Here is a 12,640-nt window from a genome sequence, read left to right on the forward strand (position 1 = left end):
GTGAGAGAATGAGAAAATATGTTTGTTTGTGTATGACCCACACACACACACACACACACACACACAGAAGATTTCTCTTCTCCTGAAAGGCCAAATATATGATAATCTGTCCCTATATTTACTATGGGGAAATTCCACCTTCATAAGACAGAATTTACCCAGTTGGGGGTTAAACACTCTAGTAAACAGTCCTTCTCAGCACCATATTCCACCTCAAGAATGCAGCCCTCTAAACTAATATCCCTCAGTCTGAATCCGTGTACAAGGTCTTAAAATGAAAAGCAGAGACTTTGGTAAATCAGTTAAACCCCACCTGCAGAAAGTCATTCACAGCACTATAACACTTGTCTAAATCCTTTTTGGGCTCTCTGGATCTAGCTGGGTCTTAAACACCTAGACAATCACAGATTTGAACATACTATGTGGGTTTATAAGTTGTTGGATTTTCCAGGTGTGATTAGCACTAATATCCAAACGCACTCTTTTACGGCTCAAACTAACAGGACACAAGCAAGCAGGTGTTTCGCATCATAGCTGTTATATTAAAAACAACATGAATATAATTATCAGCTTATTGGCCAGAATTAATATCTGTGCATCCCTGGTATTGACCAATGAGCATCCAGGACTAGAACTATCCATTTTTTTTTTCATTTATTATTTAAACAAAGTTGTTCATTGTATTGTAAATTGAAGTAATTTGATTTCATTGAACCAATCCTCTAAATGATCCTTTGAACTAAACGTGTTAGTAGCAAATCTATTAGATAGTCGTCCCTTCTCCTGCTGTGCTGACCTATCAGAATATTGCTCTCTAAATATTGATATGACATAAATATTAAAGTAAGTGTTTATATGATTCATAAGTATGAGGGATTCTTGCTGCTTATGACTGTGATGTCGGGTCCTGAGGGGTCTTATTTTATTTTATAATAACCCGACAGGGAGCGGAATTGCATTATTTATAGAAACTAATTTCAATTAAAATCGGATTTTGGCTATAAATACAGTTCAGTGTCACTGAGACAACTGATTTTCTCTCTTACCCACCCCCACACACACACACAGATAAATCCTGGATTTTAGTACTGACCCCTCACATCTCAAGATCAAATAATCCTTAAAACGATGCCTAGCATTTTCTCTCTTTCTCCCTCTGCTTTTTTCCCTCTCTGTTATTTCATCCCTGTCAATCATTCGCATTCATTAAGTCACTTATCGTTGCTTTCAATATTGATGCCCCAAACAAACAAACACAGAAACATATTCTAACATCTCTGCCCCACACTCATGCTGTCACAGCAGTTTGCAGTGAAACTCTCTTTTTTTTTTTTTGTCTCGGTGTCTCTGTAGGCATCAGTGAATTTTACATATAAATGACCTGCCTGTCTGTCTACCGATAAGCAGCTAAAACAGAAAGCCTGGAGTGTGTGTGTGTGTGTGTGTGTCTCTGTTTGTGTGTGTGTGTCCAGAACCTGAACGATTGTCCCAGTTCTCACATATTCCAATTTTTTAAAAATAAATATTTGATCCAGGTCACACTCTCAGACACACATCTGCACACACACACATTTGTGTTTGGGTAATGTTTTATGCCGTAACTTTAATGTGCTAGATAAGATAAACTAACAGTACTTCAATTATTGCTAAATAGAAAAAGTGGTTAGGTCCGACACTTATTAAAAGATCAAAAAAGGAAATACTTATATAATCTCATATAACTTTTTCACTAATAGAAAATAGTCTTTTACAATGTACAAAACAATTGTATTAGAAACAAGTCAAACACATTATATTGTTATAGTTGAGTAATAAGAACCCATCTCCATATTGCTTTTACATTTCAAATCCCTCAGTTCTCCTATCTCCGAAAAGTCAAGCCAATGTTGATTCTCATTTTATTACAAGCTCTGTCACGTTCTCTTTTTGCCAGCAGACTCTCCTCTGTTCAGCGTTTTTTTTTTTTTTTTTTTTTTTTTTAAATGGGTGATTCCCTGGAGGTTTGAGGTTTAGTGTGCTCCATGTCAACCTTTCTCGCTCTAAAGGAATAGTTCACCCAAAAATGAAAATTCTGTCATCATTTACTCAACCTTATGGTGTTCCAACCCTGTATAAGTTTCTTTCTTCTGTTGAACTAGAAATATGATATTTAGTTAATAGTGAGAATTGGACCCTAAACTTCAAAATTACATTTTGAAGAATGTTGGTAACCAGACAGCTGACAGTAGCCATTGACTTCCATAGCATTTTTTTTTCCTACTATGGAAGTCAAAGACTACTGTCTGGTTACCAGCATTCTCCAAAATATCAGTAACACTTTAGTTTAGGGTCCAATTCTATTAGTATTCATATTACTAGGATATTGGCTGTTTATTAGTACTTATAAAGCACATATTAAAGCCTTTTTCTGCATGACCATATCCTACATCCCTAAATCCTACCTAATCCAACTACCTTACTAACTATTAATAAGCTGTAATTAGGAGTTTTTTGAGGTAAAAGTCATAGTTAATAGTTAGTTAATATTGAGAATTGGACCCTAATCTAAAGTGTGACCAAAATATCTTCTTTTGTGTTCAACAGAAAAAAAACCCTCATATACACAGCAAAATCCCCAGTGTTAAATCAACTCTGCTCAGAGTACATATGATCCCTCTCTAAATAGTGTTAAAATAACACTCAAGCAGAGTTCAATTTAGTTAGATAATTAAGCAATTAATTAAGTAATGATTGCGCAGTAGTGATGAACACCTGCTGTTAACAAGCAGAATCACTGAAGAAATAAAAAACACAAGAACTACAAGTGACTTAAGTCACAGCCTTGTTAATTTCTTAATTATCTCCTTAACTTTAACTCTGCTTCAGTGTTACTTTAACACTATTTAGAGAGGGACCATATGCACTCTGAGCAGAGTTGATTTAACTCTGGGGATTTTGCTGTGTAGGTTTGGAACAACATAAGGGTAAGTAAATTATGACAGAATTATAATATTTTGGGTGACCTATCACTTTAATCTATGCCACTCCCACACGTGTCAAAGTAGCTAGAGCAAATTTTCTCTATTTACGGATATGACGAGACACGTACAGGCGAATGACGCATGTACACAATTTCCATTGAAATCCATCCAGTTTGGTCTAAAATAAATACACTCTATAAATAATAGGGTACTCAGGGTAAGACAAAAACATGTTTTGGAAGAAGAACTGATGATGTGTTTATGCGTTATTCAAATTTTGTTAATTTTGAACAAAAAAGCTGCAAAATGTCAGTTTTAATTTCTATTTACACATTTTAAAATTAAAAATAAAATAAAAAGTTTGCACTGTACAAGTATTTGCTTACCAGACATTTATTTCTAAATAGGCTTACAAATGAGGAATTCGGTAACAAGCAATAAATCCTAAAAAGGCATGAACATTCATAGATATTTGGCTTAGTAAGATAAATGTAGAGAATAATGTTCATTTTTAGCTCATGACCCCAATGCAATAAAAGTACATTATAATACAGTCTTACCATGGTGGAACTGATAAAAAAAAAAAAAAAAAGATTTGACTTTTATTGTTATTGTACTGATATTTTCTATGCCTTAATAGTCACATATAGGACATTTTGTATTTTCCATTAATGCATTACTTTGTTTATTAGCATGTTTTCTTCATGGGGACCATTGGCTGGTGCCCACAATTTAGGTAAATTCAGGTTTTACTATTGTTACGGGGTCCCTGACCACCATGCATACACAAATATACATAACTACGGTCATATCCTTGTAATTATGTTCGGTAATGGCTCATATACTCCTATGCTTTCAAGTCATTAAAATGAGCTGGTCTGTTCTTCAGCTTCAATCTGTGTCTTATATTCTCTCATCCTGTCTCATATCCTCTTTCTCTGAATTCAGCGGGATCCATTATTGCTTCTCTCGAAGCACACTAACAAAAGCAGCATTAGTATATTTAGAAACATAAGCCCTCAAAGAATATACACTGTTTGGATGCTCTCTTGCTCTATTACCCCCTCTCTCTCTCTTTCTCTCTCTCTCTCTCTCTCTCTCTCTCATCTAATCTCACACTTTTTTTCTTCCCAGTTTGAAGCTTTACACTTTATTATCTGAAGGTGGTTTATGTGCATTTGTGTATGCATATCAATATGGATGTTGCTTTGAATTTTGAAAAACAGCAATCATTTTTATGCTGCATGTCACTCTGTATATTAATCCTCTGATGCATGAATTATTAACTCATAAAGGAAGAAAAAAATCTCTTGTTTGACTTTAGAAAAGTATTATATATATTCAGGCCTTGACATTAACACCCGCCAACCAGCCAAATGCGGGTAGATTTCTGCTGTGGCAGGTAAGACAGCCACTTCCACTAGCCACTTTGGCGGGTTGAATATACTGTAATTTCAGACTACAGCCTAATTAAAGGTAGCCAAGCTCGTCGTATCACAAAATTACAATTCAATCACAATTCTTTATCGATTAACTTGCTGTTAGTGAAGGCAGGATAGGCGGAATTGTGCTGAATGACACACAACAGAAGCGCTCTCTCGCGTGCGCTCTCTCTTTTGGACGCGATCAGTTCTCCTTGTGCCTGAATAGTCAAATACACACAAACACAGATGTCGAAAATGTCCATCGTGTGGAGTATCTCGCATGAATATGGCTTAAGTGGACGTAAACAGTTGGATAAAAACTGGATATGTGTCAGTATATTATGTCCATGCATTCAGCAGCCCAATTAAATACCTGTCTGTCATTAATGTTACTCAAACCACAAAAGATGTTTAATAACTGTATACATGCTAAATAAACCTATGTAACTGAAAAAGATATATTTTTTAAATTTAGTATTTGTAATTTGCTTCTTTGTTCTTTTTATATAGCTTAATAAAAATAACTGTAGTCTTAAACAATCTCAAAAAACAATGTAGTCTTGATTTGGGTGTTCAATCTGCATTTGAAAGTTTGAAAGGGTTTTAAATCTTGTAAATCAAGTAAAATGACTCAAAATAAAATAATTTAAGCATGCCAAAGTCAACTTTAATTATATAAAATGTAATTTCTCAACAGCAAAATTGTGGCCAGTGAAAATGCTGAGTGGCTAGTAACTTTGGAAAACCACTAGCCATGTATATATAATATATTTATTTTAGTATTATTTATATACTATTATATTATTTATTAATATTTTGAATTAGATTTTATTTTTCATTTTAATCTCAGTGTAAGTTTTATTTAGTGCTTTTCTCATTTTATAAATTTTTTTAATATTTCTGTTTACCTGTAATTTATTTTCATTTCATATTTATTTCAGTTAGCTGCCAATGCAACATTTCTTTTGGTATTTAAAAATTTAACTTTTTTCAGTTTAAGTTTGTCATTTAATTTGATCTCACCTTTGTTTCAGTTAACGAAAATGATTTCTAAGAGTTTTAGTTTTAAAGGTGCCATCGAATGTTTTTTTACAAGATGTAATATAAGTCTAAGGTGTCCCTTGAATGTGTCTGTGAAGTTTCAGCTCAAAATACCCCAATTCATTTTTTAACTGCCTATTTTGGGGCATAATTAGAAATGCGCCGATTCATGTTGCGGCCCCTTTAAATGCTCACGCTCCCCGCCCACGGAGCTCGCGCTTGCCTTAAACAGTGCATGAACAAAGTTTACACTGCTAATATAACCCTCAAAATGGATCTTTACAAAGTGTTCGTCATGCATACTGCATGCATGCGTCGGATTATGTGAGTATTGTATTTATTTGGATGTTTACATTTGATTCTGAATGAATTTGAGCCTGTGATCCGTGGCTAACAGCTAATGCTACACTGTTGGAGAGATTTATAAAGAATGAAGTTGTGCTTATGAATTATACAGACTGCAAGTGTTTAATAATGAAAATAGCGACATGACACTGATCTCCGTGAATACAGTAAGAAACGATGGTAACTTTAACCACATTTAACAGTACATTAGCAACATGCTAACGAAACATTTAGAAAGACAGTTTACAAATATCACTAAAAATATCATGTTATCATGGATCATGTCAGTTATTATTGCTCCATCTGCCATTTTTCACTATTGTTCTTGCTTGCTTACATAGTCTGATGATTCAGCTGTGGAGATCCAGACGTCCTGCCCTTGTCTATTGCTTTGAACATGAGCTGGCATATGCAAATATTGGGGCATACACCCCGACTGTTACATAACAGTCGCCGTTATGTTGAGATTCGCCTGTTCTTCAGAGGTCTTTTAAACAAATGAGATTTATATAAGAAGGAGGAAACAATGGAGTTTGAGACTCACTGTATGTCATTTCCATGTACTGAACTCTTGATATTTAACTATGCCAAGATAAATTCAGTTTTTAATTCTAGGGCACCTTTAACAATAACAACACTGTACCTAATATTTTTTACCCCAAAATGGTATAATTTGTGTTTCATATCAGTCTACTGCAATCGTCAATAATAAATATTCCAGAAATGCATCACCACAATCACAAAGGCCCATTCACACCAATTCACACCATATCATTCTGTTTATTATGAGTGTGCCCTGCAGTCATGTCATCTGTTGGTTTAAAGGTCCCGTTCTTCGTGATCCCATGTTTCAAACTTTAGTTAGTGTGTAATGTTGTTGTTAGAGTATAAATAAAATCTGTAAAATTTTAAAGCTCAAAGTTCAATGCCAAGCGAGATATTTTATTTAACAGAAGTCGCCTACATCGAACGGCCAGTTTGGACTACATCCCTCTACTTCCTTCTTTAATGACGTCACTAAAACAGTTTTTTGACTAACCTCCGCCCACAGGAATACACAAGAGTTGCGTTTGTAGAGTGTGTTTGTCGCCATGTCGTCGAAACGCTGTTATTTTCATCCCGCAGTCCAATCACCGGGTCTGATTCCGGCTCAAATTGATAGGGTAAAATTAAAGACATGTTTACAATAACACTGAGCGCGTGCATCTCCACGTTATGGTAAGAGGCGTGACCTTTCCGGGCAAGGAGCGCTAAGCTGCTGTCGAATCACAACACAGGAACCGCTGGCACAATCAGAACTCGTTACGTATTTCTGAAGGAGGGACTTCATAGAACAAGGAAGTCATCAGCCCGTTTTTATGACAGTGGAAACAGCGGTATACAGATAAGTAAATTATATGAAAAATACTGTGTTTTTTTACACGTGAAACATGAACACATGTTATATTGCACACTATAAACACAATCAAAGCTTCAAAAAACCACGAAAAACGGGACCTTTAAAGAGGACCTATTAAAGATATGTGTTACAAAGTGGTAGGGAATAAGAGAGGTGAGGACCCAAGTGCAGCATAAATTTATTCAAAAACCCCACAAAAATAATCCAAACAGGGAGCAGGAACAAAATCCAAACAAGGAACAGGAACAAGAATCAGACAGGGAACGAAAACGCAACAGCCTTACAAACAAGCAAAGACAACGACCGACAACAGACTACTGAAACACAGGGCTATATATACACAGGATAACAAGGGGCTGATGAGGAACAGGTGAGGGTAATGAATTACTATGGCAACAAAAGGGTAACCATGGCAGCAAACAAGGCAGCAATGGAAACAAAAGCACACAGGAACTAAACATTTTAACATAAGAGCCCTTCAAAACAAAACAAGGGCAACAAGTTATTGTGGCCAAGTATGACGTAATGTGACGTGTGGCCAAGTATGGTGTCCCCTACTCAGAATTTGTGCTCTGCATTTCACCAATCCAAGTGCACACACACAGTAGTGAACACATACACACTGTGAACACACACCCGGAGCAGTGGGCAGCCGTTTTTGTTGCATTGCCTGGGGAGTGGTTGGGTTTGCTCAAGGCACTGAAGCTGTGGGTAACACAAGTTGTGGGTAATGAGAGTGGAAGAGAGAACTGTTCATTCACTCCCACCACCTACAGTTTCCTGTACTGAGGAAAATGAGACTCGAACTTGCAACCTTCGGGTTACAAGTCCAACTCTCTAACCATTAGGCCACAACTGCCCCCCTATTCTGACACTATCATTCTGTTTTATGAATATCTGAACATACAATACTTTAAATGAAAACATCCCCAAAGCTTCCGATACCTATCCATGGGTTTCAAAGACGTCACTTCCGCTATGCCCGCCGCCATTTGTGACCGGTCACAGCTGCGCGCTCTGTTTAAGTCTATGGTGACAGCAGCTACAACTACCAGAAAAAGGCCAACGAAACACTCTCAGAAGGTTCACAACAAATTTACAATATGTCTGGGATATGTGGTGCTGTTAGCCGTTTCAACAGTCGTCAGAACTACACATTTATTTGATCCCAAAGGAGTTAAATCGGCAGAATTATTGGCTTCATTCAGAAAGGACCATACCACTGGCAGCCAAACAGCAATGCACAACATTAATAACTGCTGGGACTGTCATTTACATAAGATTATAATTGTATACAATATTGTATTAAAATATTGTGAATTCTAGTTGCTGTGTTTCGGCGTGTTATTACGTGATGAACAAATTCACGTTGAGTTAATTAACTTTGTTTACGGGTTTTTATTCTCTTCAGCTTCAGCGTGCGCAGCTCAAACAGCAATGATTAAGTCATTAAAATGTTTACAGTAATATTAAAACTTTCATATTTAAAAAAAAAAATGATACATTATTTTTAATAACTAGCTCTTATATTGTTCTTGTATTATATTCAGCAACACATGGTTTGATTAATAAGGATCACGAACAATAACAGATTTTTTTCTCAAATCATCTCATTTTGATAGTATTTGAGCTGCGCGAACATCCGTAAAATGAAGCGCTTTAAGTTAATTAACTCAAAGGAACACATCCTATATAGGGCAATTCATATATATTTATACAAGATAGACATACATTTACAACTTATATTTGCACAAAATCTTGCACGCATGTACTTGAACTAAGTAATGTAGGCAGCTCGTGTCGTGAATTTGTTCATCCTGTAATAACACGCCGAAACACAGCAACTAGAATTCACAATATTTTAATACAATATTGTATACAATTATAATCTTATGTAAATGACAGTCCCAGCAGTTATTAATGTTATGCATTGCTGTTTGGCTGCCAGTGGTATGGTCCTTTCTGAATGAAGCCAATAATTCTGCCGATCTAACTCCTTTGGGATCAAATAAATGTGTAGTTCTGACGACTGTTGAAACAGCTAACAGCACCACATATCCCAGACATATTGTAAATTTGTTGTGAACCTTCTGAGAGTGTTTCGTTGGCCTTCCTCTGCTAGTTGTAGCTGCTGTCACCATAGACTTAACAGAGCGCGCAGCTGTGACCGGTCACAAATATGGCGGCGATAGAATACAGTGACGTCACATGAAACCCATGGATATATAGTCCTATACCTCTTCATGGGTTTGACATTTTAATTGGTAATGTTAGGCAGTTTTGATTTATATGCTGTTGAATGTTTGAAGATCGTGTTAGCTGACATGTGCATAAGCAATGCTTCTATTGCTTAGCTGTGTTTGAAATCGCCCACTATACACTTAAATAGGGCATTATTTGAGGGAACAGCCATTGGAAGTGTTGTCCGAAACCATAGTGGACGTTATCGAGAGCACTCATTCAATCCCACAATTAGGGCTGCACGATTAATTGCACGAGATTGTCATGCGTGTCTCATCAGTAAAGCCGGTTCTGTGATTAGCGGTAAATGTCCATCACCTGCTTTCAAATGGAGCGGCACTTAATATACAGAGCCGTAGTTCGCGGACAAGCTACGCAATATCGTGTTCATAATCGCAGATGAATCGCTTTCGATTACGAATGCGATATTGCGTAGCTTGTCCGCGAACTACGGCTCTGTATATTAAGTGCCACTCCATTTGAAAGCAGGTGATGGACAATTACCGCTAATCACAGAACCGGCTTTACTGACGAGACACGCATGACAAAAGCATGCGATTAGTCGTGCAGCCCTACCCACAATGCACCACAATAACGAGTGTACGACCAATGTATGCTCAACGGCCACCATAATGCACCGTTAGAGTCACATGTTGAATGAATTCACGCGTCTGACCAGAATATGCCGCAAGCAGCTGAATCATACATTTTCCAAACCGCTGGTCCAATGTGGGTACAACGTAATATCATACAGGTATAAATTCCTTTTTAAATGATTATTAATGTGTTTAATTAAGGTTTAGACATAGTTTCCATGACAAAGTCCAAGGTAAATCTTTTTATCCTACTACTGGAGATGCCAGTTTGCCAAGTTTTAAAGGTGCCCTAGATTATGTTTTTAAAAGATGTAATATAAGGTGTCCCCTGAATGTGTCTGTGAAGTTTCAGATCAAAATACCCCATAGATTTTTTTTTAATACATTTTTTTAACTGCCTATTTTGGGGCATCATTATAAACGCGCCGATTTAATGCTGCGGCCCCTTTAAATCCCGTGGTCCACGCCCACAGAGCTCGCACTTGCCTTGAACAGTGCCTTAACAAAGTTTACACAGCTAATATAACCCTCAAAATGGATCTTTACAAAGCGTTCGTCATGCATGCGTCGGATTATGTGAGTATTGTATACTGTTATATTGTTTACTTCTGATTTTGAATGAGTTTCATAGTGCTCCGTGGCTAACGGCTAATGCTACTCTGTTGGAGAGATTTATAAAGAATGAAGTTGTGTTTATGCATTATACAGACTGCAAGTGTTTAAAAATGAAAATAGCGACGGCTCTCTTGTCTCCGTGAATACAGTAATAACCGATGGTAACTTCAACCACATTTAACAGTACATTAGCAACATGCTAACGAAATATTTAGAAAGACAGTTTACAAATATCACTAAAAATATCATGTTATCATGGATCATGTCAGTTATTATTGCTCCATCTGCCATTTTTCGCTATTGTTCTTGCTTGCTTACCTAGTCTGATGATTTGGTTGTGCACATCCAGACATTAATACTGGCTGCCCTTGTCTAATGCCTTTTATAATGTTGGAAACGTGGGATGGCAAATGCAAATATTGGGGCGTACACCCCGACTGTTACGTAACAGTCGGTGTTATGTTGAGATTCGTCTGTTCTTCGGAGGTCTTTTAAACAAATGAGATTTATATAAGAAGGAGGAAACAATGGAGTTTGAGACTCACTGTATGTCATTTCCATGTATTGAACTCTTGTTATTTAACAATGCCAAGATAAATTCAATTTTTCATTCGAGGGCACCTTTAAATAATTGTTAAACAACAAACACAAAATATTAAAAAGCGGCAGCCCTTCTAATGCACTCAGTGTCCAAATTCACTCACTTTGTTTTCATTCATTTCCTCAAGTGAACTATTAGTGCACTTATGTAGGGAATAGTGAATGAGGGTATAGGGGTCGATTTTGGACACAGCCCTTGTTTCCGTACAGAAGATGTGTAATAGTGCCCCCAATCGTATAACAGTGAAAACATGGATTGCTTGGAAGCATTGTGTCATAAATGATGGAAAATTCTGTCAATGGTGGGGAAAGAGTTTAAATGTTTATGTATGAACAAGAACAAAACCTACAAAAGGGACTTTTCAGTACATAAAGTGTTTGGAGATGGAGGAAATGGGCATGTGTACCTTCCTTTCCTAACAGGAAGTCCAGGAAGTGGTATGTATAGGACACGCCTGAGTGTGTCTCCACTTGCGCTCTTCTGAGGGTGGAGAAAATCTTTCCCGGAGCTTCATCTGACCCTCGGGGTTTCGGCAACTTACAGCCCATGTCTGCACACGTGGAGAGAAAAACAAAGACAGGGAGAGAAAATGAGATGAATATGGATAATTTGTCTGAAATATTCATGTATTCATAATTGCATTATTGATTTAACTGATTGCCTTGGCAGCAGTCCCTAATTGTCATGCTAATTAAGTCAGATTGACACTGAAATAGAAACTGAGCATGTGCAAAACAGGGAGAGGGCATATCGGCATGTCTTTAAACATAACCACAAACATTCAGATACACGCAAAGATTTGTCACACGGTAACATAACATGAAGTCTAATTGGAAAGCTAATCAACCTTCAAGCATCAACCTTTAACACAAACACACATTCGCTGTCTCAAGCATAATGTCCTCTTCGAAACGCACACACTGTCTCCTTGGCTACCAGAAGCAGCAATCAGATAACACTTCATATTTGATCTGTGACTACACAACCAATCAAACAGCGGAATGTGTGGCCGATGAATTAGCGTGTGGCTAATGCTGATAAGTGTCACATCTAGAACGCGCTAACTTGATGTGACAGCAGAGGCACGCCACGTGGGTCCCGGCCACCAGCGTTAACACACACCATCAAGTACGAGTAGTTAGCTGCCAGCATTTCCATGTCAGCGTTTGATGAGCCAAAACAGGTGAAACCGAGAGGAACCGGACAAGCCCAGTGGCTGTGACAACAAGCATTAACTGCGCAATGATGATGGGACAGGGGAGCAATGGATGGATGGTTTTGTGGATCAGGAACGGGGTGATCATTTGGGAGAGCTACATATGAGTAGGTTAGGATAGACATTTTAAAACTGTACTGTGCCTTACCATGGTACAGTAATGGAATCAGAATTCCATGATATTTTGATATATACCATAGTA

The 12,640-nt window shown here is 37.3% G+C and overlaps 1 protein-coding gene across 1 annotated transcript in view; it reads right to left on the minus strand.

Annotated features, from left to right (window-relative positions):
* Window positions 1–12,640, minus strand: part of rftn1a (raftlin, lipid raft linker 1a) — a 34,002-nt gene that overhangs the window by 13,887 nt on the left and 7,475 nt on the right. The window contains exon 2 of the mRNA XM_048202323.1: window positions 11,629–11,772. Within this exon, the coding sequence (XP_048058280.1) occupies window positions 11,629–11,770 (142 nt within the window). The 5' untranslated portion in view covers window positions 11,771–11,772. The remainder of the gene's footprint in view (window positions 1–11,628; window positions 11,773–12,640) is intronic.

The sequence above is a fragment of the Megalobrama amblycephala genome, linkage group LG9 (assembly GCF_018812025.1).
Source record: "Megalobrama amblycephala isolate DHTTF-2021 linkage group LG9, ASM1881202v1, whole genome shotgun sequence".
In the NCBI taxonomy this organism is placed as follows: domain Eukaryota; kingdom Metazoa; phylum Chordata; class Actinopteri; order Cypriniformes; family Xenocyprididae; genus Megalobrama; species Megalobrama amblycephala.